Raw genomic sequence first — 17,588 nt, forward strand, 5'->3', positions numbered from 1 at the left:
CACTAAAAGAAGAAAAAAAATTCATTTGTGAGTGGTAGGATTCAAACCTAGCACAGCTCACATGATTTCTAGTCATGCCCGATAACCACTCCAGCACACCCACCCTGCCATAATCTGTAATCACTTGCAACGGAGTCATGCTCATTTACCACTCGAGAAGAATAACGTGTGTGGTCAAACAAGCTTAGATTCTATACCAGTGATGTTTGGTTGGCAAAGGTAGAATGGAGCTTGAGTTCAGGATCATCACGCAACCTGTGCAGGCAAAGCCCACATGATTTATAGTCATGCCCAATAACCACTCCGACAAACCCTAGTATTCATTCGTGAGTGGCAGGATTCAAACCTGTGCAGGCAAAGCCCACATGATTTCTAACCATGATAACCACTCCGGCACACCCACCCTACCATAATCTGTAGTCATGCCTAATAACCACTCGGGCAACCCCTGCAATGTAGCACATAATTTTAAGATTGTTTTAGTTAAAGTCAAAAATTATAGTCATGCCCAATAACCACTCGAGCAGCACGAACGACGCGTGTGGTTGAATAAGCTTAGATTCTGTACAAGTGATGTTTGGTTACAAAGGCGGATGAAAATTTTGAATGGGGCTTGAGTTCGGGATCATCACACCGGTTGAAGAAGTACAACCATGACACACTGAAAGAAGGGATAAAAAAGAGAAAAAAAATTCATTCGTGAGTGGAAGGATTCAAACCTGCACAAACAAAGGTCACATGATTTCTAGTTATGCCCGATAACCTCTCCGGCACACCCACCCTGCCATAATCTATAGTCATGCCTAATAACCACTCGGGCAACCCCTGCAACGAGGACACAATTTTAAGATTGTTTTAGTTAAAATCTAAAATTATAGTCATGTTGAATAACAACTCGAGCAGCACGAAAGACGCGTGTGGTCGAACAAGCTTAGATTCTGTACAAGTGATGTTTGGTTGGCAAAAGTAAATCTTGTTGAAGGTTTGACCAAACCACAAAGCACAAAGCCGATGAAAATTTTAAATGGGACTTGACACCCACCCTACCATAATCTGTAGTCAAGCCTAATAACCACTCGGGCAGCCTCTGCAACGAGCACACAATTTTAAGATTGTTTTAGCTAAAATAAAAAATTATAGTCGTGTCGAATAACTACTCGAGTAGCACGAACGACACGTGTGGTCGAACAAGTTTAGATTCTTTACAAGTGATGTTTGGTTGGCAAAGGTAAATCTCGTTGAAGGTCTGACGAAAACACAAAGCACAAAGCTGGATGAAAAAATTTGAATGGGCATTGAGTTCGGGATCATCACGAGGTTGAAGAAGTACGACCGTGATTTCTAGTCCGTGACACACTGAAAGAAAAAAAGATGTTAAAAATTCTCATTCGTGAGTGGCAGGATTCGAACCTACGCGGGCAAAGCCCAAATGATTTCTAGTCATACCCGATAACCACTCCAGCACACCCACCCTACTATAATCTGTAGTCATGCCTAATAACCACTCGGACAACCCCTGCAACGGAGTCATGCCCATTAACCACTCGAGCAACATGAATGACGCGTATGGTCGAACAAGCTTAGATTTTTTACAAGTGATGTTTGGTTGGCAAAGGTAAATCTCGTTAAAGATGTGACGAAAACACAAAGCACAAAGACGGATGAAAAATTTGAATAGGGCATGAGTTCGGGATCATCACGAGGTTGAATAAGTACGATCGTGATTTCTAGTCCGTGACACACTGAAAGAAAAAAAAGATGTTAAAAATTCTCATTCGTGAGTGGCAGGATTCAAACCTGCACGGGCAAAGCCCACATGATTTCTAGTCATGCCCGATAACCACTCCGGCACACTCACCCTCCTATAATCCATAGTCATGCCTAATAACCACTCGAACAGCCCCTGCAACGGAGTCATGCCCATTAACCACTCGAGCAACACGAACGACGCGTGTGGTCGAACAAGCTTAGATTCTGTACAAGTGATGTTTGGTTGGCAAAGGTAAATCTCGTTAAAGATCTGACGAAAACACAAAGCACAAAGCGGGATGAAAAATTTGAATGAGGCTTGAGTTCGGGATCATCAAGAGGTTGAAGAAGTACGACCGTGATTTCTAGTTCGTGACACACTAAAAGAAAAAAAAGATGTTAAAAATTCTCATTCGTGAGTGGCAGGATTCAAACCTACACGGGCAAAGCCCACATGATTTCTAGTCATGCCCGATAACCACTCCGGCACACTCACCCTCCTATAATCCATAGTCATGCCTAATAACCACTCGAACAGCCCCTGCAACGGAGTCATGCCCATTAACCACTCGAGCAACACGAACGACGCGTGTGGTCGAACAAGCTTAGATTCTGTACAAGTGATGTTTGGTTGGCAAAGGTAAATCTCGTTAAAGATCTGACGAAAACACAAAGCACAAAGCGGGATGAAAAATTTGAATGAGGCTTGAGTTCGGGATCATCAAGAGGTTGAAGAAGTACGACCGTGATTTCTAGTTCGTGACACACTAAAAGAAAAAAAAGATGTTAAAAATTCTCATTCGTGAGTGGCAGGATTCAAACCTGCACGGGCAAAGCCCACATGATTTCTAGTCATGCCCGATAACCACTCCGGCACACTCACCCTCCTATAATCCATAGTCATGCCTAATAACCACTCGAACAGCCCCTGCAACGGAGTCATGCCCATTAACCACTCGAGCAACACGAACGACGCGTGTGGTCGAACAAGCTTAGATTCTGTACAAGTGATGTTTGGTTGGCAAAGGTAAATCTCGTTAAAGATCTGACGAAAACACAAAGCACAAAGCGGGATGAAAAATTTGAATGAGGCTTGAGTTCGGGATCATCAAGAGGTTGAAGAAGTACGACCGTGATTTCTAGTAAAATTTGAATGAGGCTTGAGTTCGGGATCATCAAGAGGTTGAAGAAGTACGACCGTGATTTCTAGTTCGTGACACACTAAAAGAAAAAAAAGATGTTAAAAATTCTCATTCGTGAGTGGCAGGATTCAAACCTACACGGGCAAAGCCCACATGATTTCTAGTCATGCCCGATAACCACTCCGGCACACTCACCCTCCTATAATCCATAGTCATGCCTAATAACCACTCGAACAGCCCCTGCAACGGAGTCATGCCCATTAACCACTCGAGCAACACGAACGACGCGTGTGGTCGAACAAGCTTAGATTCTGTACAAGTGATGTTTGGTTGGCAAAGGTAAATCTCGTTGAAGATCTGACGAAAACACAAAGCACAAAGCCGGATGAAAAATTTGAATGAGGCTTGAGTTCGGGATCATCAAGAGGTTGAAGAAGTACGACCGTGATTTCTAGTCCGTGACACACTAAAAGAAAAAAAAGATGTTAAAAATTCTCATTCGTGAGTGGCAGGATTCAAACCTGCACGGGCAAAGCCCACATGATTTCTAGTCATGCCCGATAACCACTCCGGCACACTCACCCTACTATAATCTGTAGTCATGCCTAATAACCACTCAAACAGCCCCTGCAACGGGGTCATGCCCATTAACCACTCGAGCAACACGAACGACGCGTGTGGTCGAACAAGCTTAGATTCTGTACAAGTGATGTTTGGTTGGCAAAGGTAAATCTCGTTAAAGATCTGACGAAAACACAAAGCACAAAGCGGGATGAAAAATTTGAATGAGGCTTGAGTTCGGGATCATCAAGAGGTTGAAGAAGTACGACCGTGATTTCTAGTCCGTGACACACTAAAAGAAAAAAAAGATGTTAAAAATTCTCATTCGTGAGTGGCAGGATTCAAACCTGCACGGGCAAAGCCCACATGATTTCTAGTCATGCCCGATAACCACTCCGGCACACTCACCCTCCTATAATCCATAGTCATGCCTAATAACCACTCAAACAGCCCCTGCAACGGGGTCATGCCCATTAACCACTCGAGCAACACGAACGACGCGTGTGGTCGAACAAGCTTAGATTCTGTACAAGTGATGTTTGGTTGGCAAAGGTAAATCTCGTTGAAGATCTGACGAAAACACAAAGCACAAAGCCCAAAACCGGATGAAAAATTTGAATGGGGCTTGAGTTCAGGATCATCACGAGGTTGAAGAAGTACGACCGTGATTTCTAGTCCGTGACACACTAAAAGAAAAAAAAGATGTTAAAAATTCTCATAGAAGTACGACCGTGATTTCTAGTCCGTGACACACTAAAAGAAAAAAAAGATGTTAAAAATTCTCATTCGTGAGTGGCAGGATTCGAACCTGCGCGAGCAAAGCCCACATGATTTCTAGTCATGCCCGATAACCACTCCGGCACACTCACCCTGCTATAATTTGTATTCATGCCTAATAACCACTCGAACAGCCCCTGCAACGGGGTCATGCCCATTAACCACTCGAGCAACACGAACGACGCGTGTGGTCGAACAAGCTTAGATTCTGTACAAGTGATGTTTGGTTGGCAAAGGTAAATCTCGTTGAAGATCTGACGAAAACACAAAGCACAAAGCCCAAAACCGGATGAAAAATTTGAATGGGGCTTGAGTTCAGGATCATCACGAGGTTGAAGAAGTACGACCGTGATTTCTAGTCCGTGACACACTAAAAGAAAAAAAAGATGTTAAAAATTCTCATACGTGAGTGGCAGGATTCGAACCTGCGCGAGCAAAGCCCACATGATTTCTAGTCATGCCCGATAACCACTCCGGCACACTCACCCTACTATAATTTGTATTCATGCCTAATAACCACTCGAACAGCCCCTACAACGGGGTCATGCCCATTAACCACTCGAGCAACACGAACGACGTGTGTGGTCGAACAAGCTTAGATTCTGTACAAGTGATGTTTGGTTGGCAAAGGTAAATCTCGTTGAAGATCTGACGAAAACACAAAGTACAAAGCCGGATGAAAAATTTGAATGGGGCTTGAGTTCGGGATCATCACGAGGTTGAAGAAGTACGACCGTGATTTCTAGTCCGTGACACACTGAATGAAAAAAAAGATGTTAAAAATTCTCATTCGAGAGTGGCAGGATTCGGACCTGCGCGGGCAAAGCCCACATGATTTCTAGTCATGCCTGATAACCACTCCGGCACACCCACCCTACCATAATTTGTAGTAATGCCTAATAACAAGGCGGGCAAACCCTACAAGTACGACCATGACACACGTGAATGGCAGGATTCGAACCTGGCGTGCAAAGCTCACATGATTTCTAGTCATGCCCGATAACCACTCCAGCACACCCACCCTGCAATAATTTGTAGTGATGCCTAATAACCACTTCGACAATCCCTGCAATGGAGTCATGCCAATTAACCACTCGAGCACGACGCGTGTGGACCGATTCTGTACAAGTGATGTTTGGTTGGCAAAGGTAAATCTCATCGAAAACACAAAGCCCAAAGGCAGATAAAATTTTTTTATGGGGCTTGAATTCAGGATCATCATGCCGATTGAAGAAGTACGACCGTGACACACTTAAAGACGAAAAAATGATGAAAAAAATTCATTCGTGAGTGGCGGGATTCGAACCTATGCGAGCAATGCTCGCATGATTTCAAGTCATGCCCAATAACCACTCCAGCACACCCACCCTACTAAAATCTGTAGTCATGTCTAATAACCACTCGGACAACCCCTGCAACGGAGTCATGCTCATTAACCACTCGAGCAGCACGAATGACGCGTGTGGTCAAACAAGCTTAGATTCTGTACAAGTGATGTTTGGATGGCAAAGGTAAATCTCATTGAAGGTTTGACGAAACCACAAAGTCGAATGAAAAATTTGAATGGGGCTTGAGTTCGGGATCATCACGAGGTTGAAGAAGTACGACCGTGATTTCTAGTCCGTGACACACTGGGCTTGAGTTCGGGATCATCACGAGGTTGAAGAAGTACGACCGTGATTTCTAGTCCGTGACACACTGAAAGAAAAAAAAGATGTTAAAAATTCTCATTCATGAGTGGCAGGATTCGAACCGGGCAAAGCCCACAAGATTTCTAGTCACGCCCGATAACCACTCCGGCACACCCCCCACCCTGCTATAGTCTGTAGTCATGTCTAATAACCACTCGGACAGCCCCTGCAACGGGGTCATGCCCATTAACCACTCGAGCAACACGAACGAAGCGTGTGGTCGAACAAGCTTAGATTCTGTACAAGTGATGTTTGGTTAGCAAAGGTAAATCTCGTTGAAGATCTGACGAAAACACAAAGCACAAAGCCGGATGAAAAATTTGAATGGGGCTTGAGTTCGGGATCATCACGAGGTTGAAGAAGTACGACCGTGATTTCTAGTCCGTGACACACTAAAAGAAAAAAAAGATGTTAAAAATTCTCATTCGTGAGTGGCAGGATTCGAACCTGCGCGGGCAAAGCCCACATGATTTCTAGTCATGCCCGATAACCACTCCGGCACACCCACCCTGCTATAATCTGTAGTCATGCCTAATAACCACTCGGACAGCCCCTGCAACGGGGTCATGCCCATTAACCACTCGAGCAACACGAACGACGCGTGTGGTCGAACAAGCTTAGATTTTGTACAAGTGATGTTTGGTTGGCAAAGGTAAATCTCGTTGAAGATCTGACGAAAACACAAAGCACAAAGCCGGATGAAAAATTTGAATGGGGCTTGAGTTCGGGATCATCACGAGGTTGAAGAAGTACGACCGTGATTTCTAGTCCGTGACACACTAAAAGAAAAAAAAGATGTTAAAAATTCTCATTCGTGAGTGGCAGGATTCGAACTTGCGCGGGCAAAGCCTACATGATTTCTAGTCATGCCCGATAACCACTCCGGCACACCCACCCTGCTATAATCTGTAGTCATGCCTAATAACCACTCGGACAGCCCCTGCAACGGGGTCATGCCCATTAACCACTCGAGCAACAGTCATGCCTAATAACCACTCGGACAGCCCCTGCAACGGGGTCATGCCCATTAACCACTCGAGCAACACGAACGACGCGTGTGGTCTCGGACAGCCCCTGCAACGGGGTCATGCCCATTAACCACTCGAGCAACACGAACGACGCGTGTGGTCGAACAAGCTTAGATTTTGTACAAGTGATGTTTGGTTGGCAAAGGTAAATCTCGTTGAAGATCTGACGAAAACACAAAGCACAAAGCCGGATGAAAATTTTGAATGGGGCTTGAGTTCGGGATCATCACGAGGTTGAAGAAGTACGACCGTGATTTCTAGTCCGTGACACACTAAAAGAAAAAAAAGATGTTAAAAATTCTCATTCGTGAGTGGCAGGATTCGAAAGTCCGTGACACACTAAAAGAAAAAAAAGATGTTAAAAATTCTCATTCGTGAGTGGCAGGATTCGAACGTCCGTGACACACTAAAAGAAAAAAAAGATGTTAAAAATTCTCATTCGTGAGTGGCAGGATTCGAACCTGCGCGGGCAAAGCCCACATGATTTCTAGTCATGCCCGATAACCACTCCGGCACACCCACCCTGCTATAATCTGTAGTCATGCCTAATAACCACTCGGACAGCCCCTGCAACGGGGTCATGCCCATTAACCACTCGAGCAACACGAACGACGCGTGTGGTTGAACAAGCTTAGATTTTGTACAAGTGATGTTTGGTTGGCAAAGGTAAATCTCGTTGAAGATCTGACGAAAACACAAAGCACAAAGCCGGATGAAAAATTTGAATGGGGCTTGAGTTCGGGATCATCACGAGGTTGAAGAAGTACGACCGTGATTTCTAGTCCGTGACACACTAAAAGAAAAAAAAGATGTTAAAAATTCTCATTCGTGAGTGGCAGGATTCGAACTTGCGCGGGCAAAGCCTACATGATTTCTAGTCATGCCCGATAACCACTCCGGCACACCCACCCTGCTATAATCTGTAGTCATGCCTAATAACCACTCGGACAGCCCCTGCAACGGGGTCATGCCCATTAACCACTCGAGCAACACGAACGACGCGTGTGGTTGAACAAGCTTAGATTTTGTACAAGTGATGTTTGGTTGGCAAAGGTAAATCTCGTTGAAGATCTGACGAAAACACAAAGCACAAAGCCGGATGAAAAATTTGAATGGGGCTTGAGTTCGGGATCATCACGAGGTTGAAGAAGTACGACCGTGACACACTGAAAGAAAAAAAAGATGTTAAAAATTCTCATCCGTGAGTGGCAAGATGCGAACCTGCGCGAGCAAAGCCCACATGATTTCTAGTCATGCCCAATAACCACTCCGGCACACCCACGCTGCTATAGTCTGTAGTCATGCCTATTAACCACTCGGACAGCCTCTGCAACGGAGTCATGCCCATTAACCACTCGAGCAACACGAACGACGCGTGTGGTCGAACAAGCTTAGATTCTGTACAAGTGATGTTTGGTTGGCAAAGGTAAATCTCGTTGAAGGTCTGACGAAAACACAAAGCACAAAGCTGGATGAAAAATTTGAATGGGGCTTGAGTTCGAGATCATCACGCCGATTGAAGAAGTACGACCGTGACACACTGAAAGAAGGATAAAAAAAGAAAAAAATTCATTCGTAGGTCGTAAGTGGTAAGATTCAAACCTGCACGGGCAAAGCCCACATGATTTCTAGTCATGCTCGATAACCACTCTGGTACACCCACCCTGCCCTAATTTGTAATCATGCCTAATAACCACTCGGGCAACCTGCAAGTACGACCGTGACACTCTGAAAAAAAGGAAAAACCCTGCCCAAAAAATTTATTCGTGAATGGCAGGATTTGAACTAGCACGGGCAAAGCCCATATGATTTCAAATCATGCCCGATAACCACTTCGGCACACCCACCCTGCTTTAATATGTAGTCATGCCCAAATTTGAATGGGGCTTGAGTTCGGGATCAGTGGCAAGATTCGAACCAGCGAGCAAAGCTCACATGATTACAAGTCATGCCCGATAATCACTCCGGCACACCCACCCTACTATAATCTATAGTCATGTCTAATAACCACTCGGACAACCCCTGCAACGGAGTCATGCCCATTAACCACTCGAGCAGCATGAACGACGCCTGTGGTCGAACAAGCTTAGAATCTGTACAAGTGATGTTTGGATGGCAAAGGTAAATCTCGTTGAAGGTCTGACGAAATGAAGAAGTACAAATGTAAAAAATTCATTCGTGAGTGGTAGGATTCGAACCTGCGCGACCAAAGCCCACATGATTTCTAGTCATGTCCGATAACCACTCCGACACACCCACCCCGCCATAATTTATAGTCATGCCTAATAACTACTCGGGCAACCCCTGCAACGGAGTCATGCCCATTAACCACTTTAGCAGCACGAACGACGCGTGTGGTCAAACAAGCTTTGATTCTGTATAAGTGATGTTTGGTTGGCAAAGGTAAATCTCGTTGAAGGTCTGACGAAACCACAAAGCACAAAACTGGATGAAAAATTTGAATGGGGCTTGAGTTCGGGATCATCACGCCGGTTGAAGAAGTTCGATCGTGACACACTAAAAGAAGGAAAAAAAAGAAAACAAATTCATTTGTGGGTCGTGAGTGGCAGGATTCAAACCTGCGCGGGCAAAGCCCACATGATTTCTAGTCATGCCCGATAACCACTCCGGCATGTGCCCACCCTACCATAATTTGTAGTAATGCCTAATAACTAGGCGGGCAAACCCTGCAAGTACGACCATGACACACGTGAATGGCAGGATTCGAACCTGCGCGGGCAAAGCCCACATGATTCCTAGTCATGCCCGATAACCACTCCAACACACCCACCCTGCAATAATTTATAGTGATGCCTAATAACCACTTGGACAACCCCTGCAATGGAGTCATGCCCATTAACCACTCGAGCACGACGCATGTGGATCGATTCTGTACAAGTGATGTTTGGTTGGCAAAGGTAAATCTCGTTGAAGGTCTGACGAAAACACAAAGCCCAAAGGCAGATGAAAATTTTTTATGGGGCTTGAATTCGGGATCATCATGCCGATTGAAGAAGTACGACCGTGACACACTTAAAGACGAAAAAATGATGAAAAAAATTCATTCGTGAGTGGTAGGATTCGAACCTACGCGAGCAAAGCTCACATGATATCAAGTCATGCCTGATAACTACTCCAGCACACCCACCCTACTATAATCTGTAGTCATGTCTAATAACCACTCGGACAACCCCTGCAACAGAGTCATTCTCATTAACCACTCGAGCAGCACGAACGACGCGTGTGGTTGAACAAGTTGGCAAGGGTAAATCTCGTTGAAGGTCTGACGAAACGGGGCTTGAGTTGGGATCATCACGCGGTTGAAGAAGTACAACCGTGACGCACTGCAAGAAGGAAAAAAAAAAGAAAAAAAATCATTCATGGGTCGTGAGTGGCAGGATTCGAACCTACGTGCAAAGCCCACATGATTTCTAGTCATGCCCAATAACCACTCCGGCACACCCACCCTACTATAATTTATAGTCATGCCTAATAACCACTTGGACAACTCCTACAATGGAGTCATGACCATTAACCACTCAAGCAGCACGAACGACGCGTGTGGTCCAACAAGCTTAGATTCTGTAAAGTGATGTTTGGTTGGCAAAGGTAAACCTCGTTGAAGGTCTAACGAAAACACAAAGCACAAAGCTGAATGTAAAATTTGAATGGGGTTTGAGTTCGAGATCATCACGCCGGTTGAAGAAGTATAAACCGCGTCACACTGAAAGAAGAAAAAAAGATGAAAAAAATTCATTCGTGAGTGGCAGGATTCGAACTTGCGTGAGCGCCGGTGGAAGAAGTACGACCGTGACACACTGAAAGAAGAAAAAAAGATGAAAAAAATTCATTTGTGAGTGGCAGGATTCGAACTTACGCAAGCAAAGCCTACATGATTTCAAGTCATGCCCAATAACCACTCCAACACACCCACCCTACTATAATTTTTGTCATGCCTAATAACCACTCGGACAACCCCTGTAACGGAGTCATGCCCATTAACCACTCGAGCAGCACGAACGACGCGTGTGGTCGAACAAGCTTAGATTCTGTACAAGTGATATTTGGATGGCAAAGGTAAATCTCGTTGAAGGTCTGACGAAACCACAAAGCCGGATGAAAATTTTAAATGGGGCTTGAGTTCGGGATTATTGGACGGCAAAGGTAAATCTCGTTGAAGGTCTAACGAAACCACAAAACTGAATGAAAAAATTGAATGGGGCTTGAGTTCAGGATCATCAAGCCGGTTGAAGAAGTACGACCGTGACACACTGAAAGAAGAAAAAAAGAAAAAAAAATCATTCGTGAGTGGCAAGATTCAAACCTGCGCGGGCAAAACTCACATGATTTCTAGTCATGCCCAATAACCACTCCGACACACCCAACCTACCGTAATCTATAATCATGCCTAATAACCACTCAAGCAACCCCTGCAACGTAGTACACAATTTTAAGATTGTTTTAGTTAGAATCTAAAATTATAGTCATGCTCATTAACCACTCGTGCAACAGGAACGACGCGTGTGGTTGAACAAGCTTAGATTCTGTACAAGTGATGTTGGTTGACAAAGGTAAATCTCGTTGAAGGTCTGACGAAACCACAAAGCCGATGAAAAATTTGAATGGGGGTTTAGTTCCACCTTAAGGGATCATGACGCCGATTGATAAAGAAGTACGATCGTGACACGAAAGTAGGCAAAAAAGCAAGAAGAAAAAAATTCATTCATGAGTGGCAGATTTCAAACCTGCGCCGGCAAAGCCCACATGATTTCTAGTCATGCCCGATAACCACTCCGGCACACCCGTCTTCCCATAATTTATAGTCATGCCTAATAACTACTCGGTTAGCCCCTCCAACGGAGCACATAATTTTAAGATTGTTTGTCAAAATCTAAAATTATAGTCATTCCCAAAAATCACTCTAGCAACACGAACGACACGTGTGGTTGAACAAGCTTGGATTCCACACAAGAGATGTTCGGTTGGCGAAGGTAAATCTCGTCGAAGGTCTGACGAAACCACAAAACCGGATGAAAAGTTTGAATTGGGGCTTGAGTTCCACCTTAAGGGATCATGACGCCAGTTGAAGAAGTACGACCGTGACACACTGCATACCCCACATGATTTCTAGTCATGCCCGATAACCACTCCTACCATTCGCCTTAGCCCATCGGAGGTTGAATTATGCACCTGCTATTTGGAACGTATGTCGTAAATGGTTTAGCATGGATATGAGAGAATCCAATGCTCGAGTGAACCCGAATGAATAGATTTTTAGGATGTCCGTATGAGATGATCAACACATGGGTCAGTTCCCAACGAATGTGTCTGATCAAGCCAAGATGAGCGATGTGTCCCGAGACATGGGACGGCATCACGATGATGGATTATGTTGTTGGGAACTGAGATGACAATGAGATATGACATTGTTGTGTCACAATGATTGAATATGCTTGCACTGACAACGTATGACAAAACAAGCTTGGATTCTGCACAAGCGATATTCAATTGGAGAAGGCAAACCTAATCGATGGTTTGACGAAGCCACAAAACTGGGCGAAAAATATGAATGGGACTTGAGTCCCCTTCAAAGCTTGTCGTGAGCGTATCAAGATCACAACGTCTCACGGTTGACAATGTACGACCGTGGCACCCCACATGGGACATGATTTCTATTCATCCTATGAGTGACATGATTCGAACCTACAAGAGCATAACCCACATAATTTCTAGTCAGGCTCGATAACGACTCTGACACATCCACTCAAGCATCTAAAATTAATCATTGTAAACAAAGTAATAGAAAAAGAAAAAAAAAACATGATGACAAATTGGAAGTTGCGCTTACCGAGCCCACATGATTTCTAGTCATGCTCAATAACTACTCCCAACACGTCCCCTTATTCTTTTAGTTAAAATCTAAAATTAATGAAGTGAACAAAATAATAGGAAAAAAAGAAAAAATATATAGAGATATGGGGTATCGATCTCCATACCTTCCCTTGCATACTAAGCTAGTGCTCTACCCCTTCAGAATTCAACATTTAAAATTACATTATATAAAAAAAAATCTAAATTCCCAATTCAAAACTCAAAATTATTATTTCCCCAAAATTCTATCAAAATAGTAAAAATATTTATCATATGATTTTTTAGAAAAAAAAAAACGGAGACGAAAAAGATTATATCATCCGCATTAATGAAAAGTGGTCGTCTATATAATCACAAGTATTTCTTTCTAATATTATATTAATCCATACCATTAAAACAAGTCTTATAAGCATATGAAAACTATAAAAGAATTGTATAAAACCACTGCAAATCACACCCAAATGGCCTACTGCATAACCCCTGTGCCCTCTTGATCTATCCTGAAATGAGGATTGGGAAGGGAGCCTTTGATCTAATATTCCCAAACAAAGAACTTTGAATATCCACTGACACAGCTGATAAACTGACAGGACAGAAATAAATGAAGCAATCTGCAATCATGAAGAACTTGAATATAACTCAATACCCTATTTATACTTCTAACGAATGTATATGCACAACTTTGATGCAATTTAATCAATAAAAATGAGCAGATCACAATGAACAATCAATGCAACAATTCTTCTTATAACCTGTTTTCTTCCTGTATATTCTTGATTTATTCATTTGTACTTGTATAAATCACAAGTCCCCAAAGAATCTGTTGTTGACGCCAGCTCTGTACACATGTAATTCTGTAGCTCCAGATGTTATACTGACCTCCATGTATGCTGGAACGAACAGAACTTCACCCTCTTGTAATGTACTTTCTTCAGAATAGCCTGTGATAATTGTTCCTTTTCCAGATATCACCAGAAAGAGAGATGGTCCTGGGACAGAAGGGAAAGACACAGATGCAGCTTGAGGAAGAATACAGCGATCAACTTCGAATTCATCGAAGGGAGGGGCGTATTTTCTCGTGTATTCGTTCAACGAAACTCCTTGCAAAATTTCAGGAAAACCCTGTATGTTGAATGAAATGATTATGGACAATCTTCTCAGTAAAACTCTAAGGCGTAGGACAGGGCAGATTAGAGGAGGTGAAAACCAAGATCGATATGAATCGAGTCCTTCAAAATTGTATGGCTGAGGCGTTTTTCACTACTGTCTGCTGGTAAGCAAAAATGCCCTGTTGTGATTAGTGGTTACATATTTGTGCATGTAAGACTACAGGTCCAAATCCAAAATGCAGATTAATTAACTTTAACAGGTAAGCCTGCAGCGGGACTTCGAGAAAGAGGACATCGAAAACAAGAACCAAAAGGCGATAATCATTTTAACACATTAGAATTGCAGCATTATAAGACACCAGCTTAACATAAATTCTGTGATTACCTGTTTGTAGTTGAGCATTGAAAGAAGGGCTTGAATGTCTCTTTTCTTCGAGGTAAGGCCAGCCCGGACAACGTTGTCAGAGGTTGCCATACACTCGATGCATTCCCCAGATATATACGCATGGGGTTCGTTTGGACCAACATATAACGCTTCACCCGGTTTTAACTTCACATAGTTGAGAAAAAATGCTGCTAGTATACCAACATCAGCTGGATATTGACCTTCTAGTCTGAGAATCAATTGTTCTTTGGCTGACAATTGTCTCTTCTGATGAACAAACAAAGAGAATGTAATACAATGAGAAGTCGCAAAAAAGAACAAGAAAGAAAACGAATAAAACTCAGCAGAGATCAATGAAGTGAGAAAGAACAGCCTAAGCTTCAATATGAAATGTATCCTTTTCAATCATAGAACTTGCTAATGATGATTTATGTTAACTGAATTACCTTCAAACAGAATGTGATCTTGCTCCTGAGCTGACACTATCTATTAGCAAAAGGCTTAAAGAGATTCACACATCCTACTTTCTACTCAGATTTAACTGCACAAAATGGCAAACATGGGAAACGCTAGCATGCCTGAGATGTACCATCGATTTCTTAACTCATCAATTCGGTTGGCTTGTGCCCAGTGATGAAAACATAGTCAATTGAGCGGTTGCAAATGGCCTTTGTTTGTCATTAGCTTTTACCCTACTACAATACCTCCATCTCTACCACATCAATTCTATAACAGCCGAAACCCACCGTTAGCAGATATTGTCTTCTTTGGGCTTTCCATTTCGGGCTTTTCCACACCCTTATAAAGAATGTTTCGTTCCCCTCTTTGACTGATGTGAGATCTCACAAATTCTGTTGGCTTGTTTATGCCATCACATCAATGGTTTACGATATTTATTGTTCCCCCAAACAACTAACATAAGCTGATTAATTGATTCTACACGGTCTGGATTGTAGAATAATCCAAACGGCGACGATTTAATAGACTCAGTAACACATTCTGACCTAAAACTGTCATGCTAAAAGCCAAACATATGCTGGACAGGCTATCGGAAGGCATGAGGAGTTGATCGATCCTAGGCTGTTCAAGTTTTAGACGTGCCCCATATTATATTATCCCTACCATGTTAAAACATATAAATTAACATCCTCGTAGAAGGTGCAAAACTTAGAAGAAGAGCCCTACGGCTGCAAACCAAAGCTATCATACAGCTATGATTATTGACAAATTGGCAGTGAAAACTAATATTTTCCAAAACAATTGTAGCCAATAGTTAATCTGCAAACTTAGGCTGTCATACAATCTATGTTCAATGGTTATTAAAAGATTGCTACTACATAAGAATCTTTGGGAAAAATTAAATCATTGCATCACAGCCTACAAAATATAAGTTACCAACTTTGCTTATTCAATCATATGTAGAAGTATTCACCAGCCACCTTTAAATTCACATTAGCAGCTTTCTTTCACCAATAAGTTGCATATGCATACAGTCCATAGATGGAAACTTTCCATGTGTTTAATGTTTTAACATCCATACCGCAGGTTATAGGGAAGTGGCAAGCATTGAAATTTTAAACATAACAACTTCTACGATGAAAAATGCCAAGTTTGGTTACCTTTTTCTCGAAACTAAGACGCCTTTTTAATTTACATATAGCCTCGCGAACTATGGCCTTGTTAGATGACATGATCTGACTAAATATGGACTCAAAAAGTTGTTTTACTTTCTCCTTCCCATCTTGCCCACTATCGTGTGAGAACTTCTCTGTATCTCCACATTGGACCAATTCTACTATCTCAGGAACGCTACTCAGCACCCCTTTGAGCTCCTGACACATGATGAAATAAGTAAAATCAAATTACATGAATTTATAAAGAAACTTCATTCATTATCAATTACTTCAATTCTTCGTTTATTTTCCTGAATTCACTCATCTGGAGATACATACACAATGAACCAAAAAGCTGAATCAACTTTTTGATTTGAGTTTCTTTCATCTTTCTAAATCCAATTTGTGTAACAGGACAGAGTAAGAATTATTAAGATGTTTTCATTTAAACAACAGACAAAACAAGGATAAGAAGAATTTCAAAAACCCCAGAAGAACTTCCCTTTGTTACTATGTTGTCGTACCTTAGAGCTGATGAACCCACAAAGGGCTTCAAACCCAGTCAATGCAAGAGCCATTTCAGGCTTGTGATTATCATCTTCATAGATGCTTGGTTGAGCTTCGTGCAAAGCTCTCGCCAACTCTTTATCCGGATGAGCCTGAATGGATAGAGCCTTCTCTACAGACAGCACCTATGCTCCCAATAAGAAATCATCAAGTTGCAGTCCAACTGAACTCAAAACATTGACATCAAGGAAAATAAGAACGGTAATTGAGGTTCCAGAAACTAATTGAACAGACAATTCAAAGAGCTGGAGCACATAATTTTGGCTTATGAAGCATTATGATTATTTAACCTGATTATCTCCCACACCGACACAATTAGAGCATAATTAAAACCCGAAATTTGTGTGCATTTCTGAAATCTTGAAAGAAATCAAGTACATCGACAAAACACATTCCCCAAGGATCTAATGGAAAATAAAGCGGACCTTGAAGAGAAAGGGAAGATCGCCTCCCCATTTCCTCGCAACCTTATCACCCAGCACAGCACCCGGATCGACGGAGATCCAATCCTTGAGACTCACGGCGTTGGATCCAAGCGCAGCGGCGGCATTATTATAATCCCGTCCAAAAACAACAAATGAGGGGCCGGATTTATGCGTTCCAATCCAGAACTCGGCGTAACATTCCCTCGGATCGGGAGTGCCGGAACCTGAATTAAGCGAAAACAGCCTCGCGACTTGGGAATTACACCCAATAACCCCCCAGTCATAGTTTTGGACATAGCATTTTAGGCGAAGGAGGCGCTTCCTCCTGTCGGCGCCTAACAGTCTCTTCTTCTTCCTCTTCTTCAATCTGTTATCATCTTCCTCGTTCATTGCTCATCAGCGAGAGCCACAAAAACGGAGGTAAGTCAAAAAATGAAAACCCAAAAAACAAGAAATCAAATACCAAAGCCCTTGAAGAAGAAATCGAGATTCTCTTGGGATTTTAGGAGATTCGGATTCCGTGTTCGTTATATCTTATAACTGAGAAAGATGGAGAGAGGGAGCCGTTAGCATACCTGGAGCTAGTCAGCCTTTCAGTCCTCCTCTCCCTTCCGAATGCCGTTGATCCCACTCGGGTCGGGTCGGTTCCGGGTTTCCTCCGAATCCAGTT

General features: G+C 42.8%; 1 protein-coding gene and 21 non-coding genes across 22 annotated transcripts; all 22 read right to left on the minus strand.

Moving 5' to 3' along the window:
* Positions 1–1,389: 1,389 nt before the first annotated feature.
* Positions 1,390–1,471, minus strand: TRNAS-AGA. Its single transcript has one exon. It is a non-coding gene; the product is annotated as a tRNA-Ser (tRNA).
* A 305-nt stretch (positions 1,472–1,776) lies between these two features.
* On the minus strand, positions 1,777–1,858 carry TRNAS-AGA. The gene has a single exon. It is a non-coding gene; the product is annotated as a tRNA-Ser (tRNA).
* Positions 1,859–2,163: 305 nt separating this feature from the next.
* Positions 2,164–2,245, minus strand: TRNAS-AGA. The gene has a single exon. It is a non-coding gene; the product is annotated as a tRNA-Ser (tRNA).
* A 305-nt stretch (positions 2,246–2,550) lies between these two features.
* On the minus strand, positions 2,551–2,632 carry TRNAS-AGA. Its single transcript has one exon. It is a non-coding gene; the product is annotated as a tRNA-Ser (tRNA).
* A 372-nt stretch (positions 2,633–3,004) lies between these two features.
* TRNAS-AGA lies at positions 3,005–3,086 on the minus strand. Its single transcript has one exon. It is a non-coding gene; the product is annotated as a tRNA-Ser (tRNA).
* Positions 3,087–3,391: 305 nt separating this feature from the next.
* On the minus strand, positions 3,392–3,473 carry TRNAS-AGA. The gene has a single exon. It is a non-coding gene; the product is annotated as a tRNA-Ser (tRNA).
* Positions 3,474–3,778: 305 nt separating this feature from the next.
* Positions 3,779–3,860, minus strand: TRNAS-AGA. Its single transcript has one exon. It is a non-coding gene; the product is annotated as a tRNA-Ser (tRNA).
* A 379-nt stretch (positions 3,861–4,239) lies between these two features.
* Positions 4,240–4,321, minus strand: TRNAS-AGA. The gene has a single exon. It is a non-coding gene; the product is annotated as a tRNA-Ser (tRNA).
* Positions 4,322–4,633: 312 nt separating this feature from the next.
* Positions 4,634–4,715, minus strand: TRNAS-AGA. Its single transcript has one exon. It is a non-coding gene; the product is annotated as a tRNA-Ser (tRNA).
* A 305-nt stretch (positions 4,716–5,020) lies between these two features.
* On the minus strand, positions 5,021–5,102 carry TRNAS-AGA. Its single transcript has one exon. It is a non-coding gene; the product is annotated as a tRNA-Ser (tRNA).
* A 67-nt stretch (positions 5,103–5,169) lies between these two features.
* TRNAS-AGA lies at positions 5,170–5,250 on the minus strand. The gene has a single exon. It is a non-coding gene; the product is annotated as a tRNA-Ser (tRNA).
* A 1,096-nt stretch (positions 5,251–6,346) lies between these two features.
* Positions 6,347–6,428, minus strand: TRNAS-AGA. Its single transcript has one exon. It is a non-coding gene; the product is annotated as a tRNA-Ser (tRNA).
* A 305-nt stretch (positions 6,429–6,733) lies between these two features.
* On the minus strand, positions 6,734–6,815 carry TRNAS-AGA. The gene has a single exon. It is a non-coding gene; the product is annotated as a tRNA-Ser (tRNA).
* A 573-nt stretch (positions 6,816–7,388) lies between these two features.
* Positions 7,389–7,470, minus strand: TRNAS-AGA. The gene has a single exon. It is a non-coding gene; the product is annotated as a tRNA-Ser (tRNA).
* Positions 7,471–7,775: 305 nt separating this feature from the next.
* On the minus strand, positions 7,776–7,857 carry TRNAS-AGA. Its single transcript has one exon. It is a non-coding gene; the product is annotated as a tRNA-Ser (tRNA).
* Positions 7,858–8,148: 291 nt separating this feature from the next.
* TRNAS-AGA lies at positions 8,149–8,230 on the minus strand. The gene has a single exon. It is a non-coding gene; the product is annotated as a tRNA-Ser (tRNA).
* A 483-nt stretch (positions 8,231–8,713) lies between these two features.
* TRNAS-UGA lies at positions 8,714–8,795 on the minus strand. Its single transcript has one exon. It is a non-coding gene; the product is annotated as a tRNA-Ser (tRNA).
* Positions 8,796–9,125: 330 nt separating this feature from the next.
* Positions 9,126–9,207, minus strand: TRNAS-AGA. The gene has a single exon. It is a non-coding gene; the product is annotated as a tRNA-Ser (tRNA).
* A 450-nt stretch (positions 9,208–9,657) lies between these two features.
* On the minus strand, positions 9,658–9,739 carry TRNAP-AGG. The gene has a single exon. It is a non-coding gene; the product is annotated as a tRNA-Pro (tRNA).
* A 275-nt stretch (positions 9,740–10,014) lies between these two features.
* Positions 10,015–10,096, minus strand: TRNAS-UGA. The gene has a single exon. It is a non-coding gene; the product is annotated as a tRNA-Ser (tRNA).
* Positions 10,097–10,334: 238 nt separating this feature from the next.
* TRNAS-AGA lies at positions 10,335–10,414 on the minus strand. The gene has a single exon. It is a non-coding gene; the product is annotated as a tRNA-Ser (tRNA).
* A 2,919-nt stretch (positions 10,415–13,333) lies between these two features.
* Positions 13,334–17,588, minus strand: LOC111444656 (mannose-6-phosphate isomerase 1-like). The gene is made up of 5 exons (XM_023082622.1): positions 16,919–17,588; positions 16,451–16,618; positions 15,933–16,145; positions 14,314–14,580; positions 13,334–13,941 (listed from the first exon to the last, which is right to left on the minus strand). Exons 1-5 carry the CDS (start codon positions 17,306–17,308, stop codon positions 13,621–13,623), a joined length of 1,359 nt encoding a protein of 452 aa, XP_022938390.1. The 5' UTR covers positions 17,309–17,588; the 3' UTR covers positions 13,334–13,620.

This window comes from Cucurbita moschata, unplaced genomic scaffold (assembly GCF_002738365.1).
Source record: "Cucurbita moschata cultivar Rifu unplaced genomic scaffold, Cmos_1.0 Cmo_Scf00007, whole genome shotgun sequence".
In the NCBI taxonomy this organism is placed as follows: domain Eukaryota; kingdom Viridiplantae; phylum Streptophyta; class Magnoliopsida; order Cucurbitales; family Cucurbitaceae; genus Cucurbita; species Cucurbita moschata.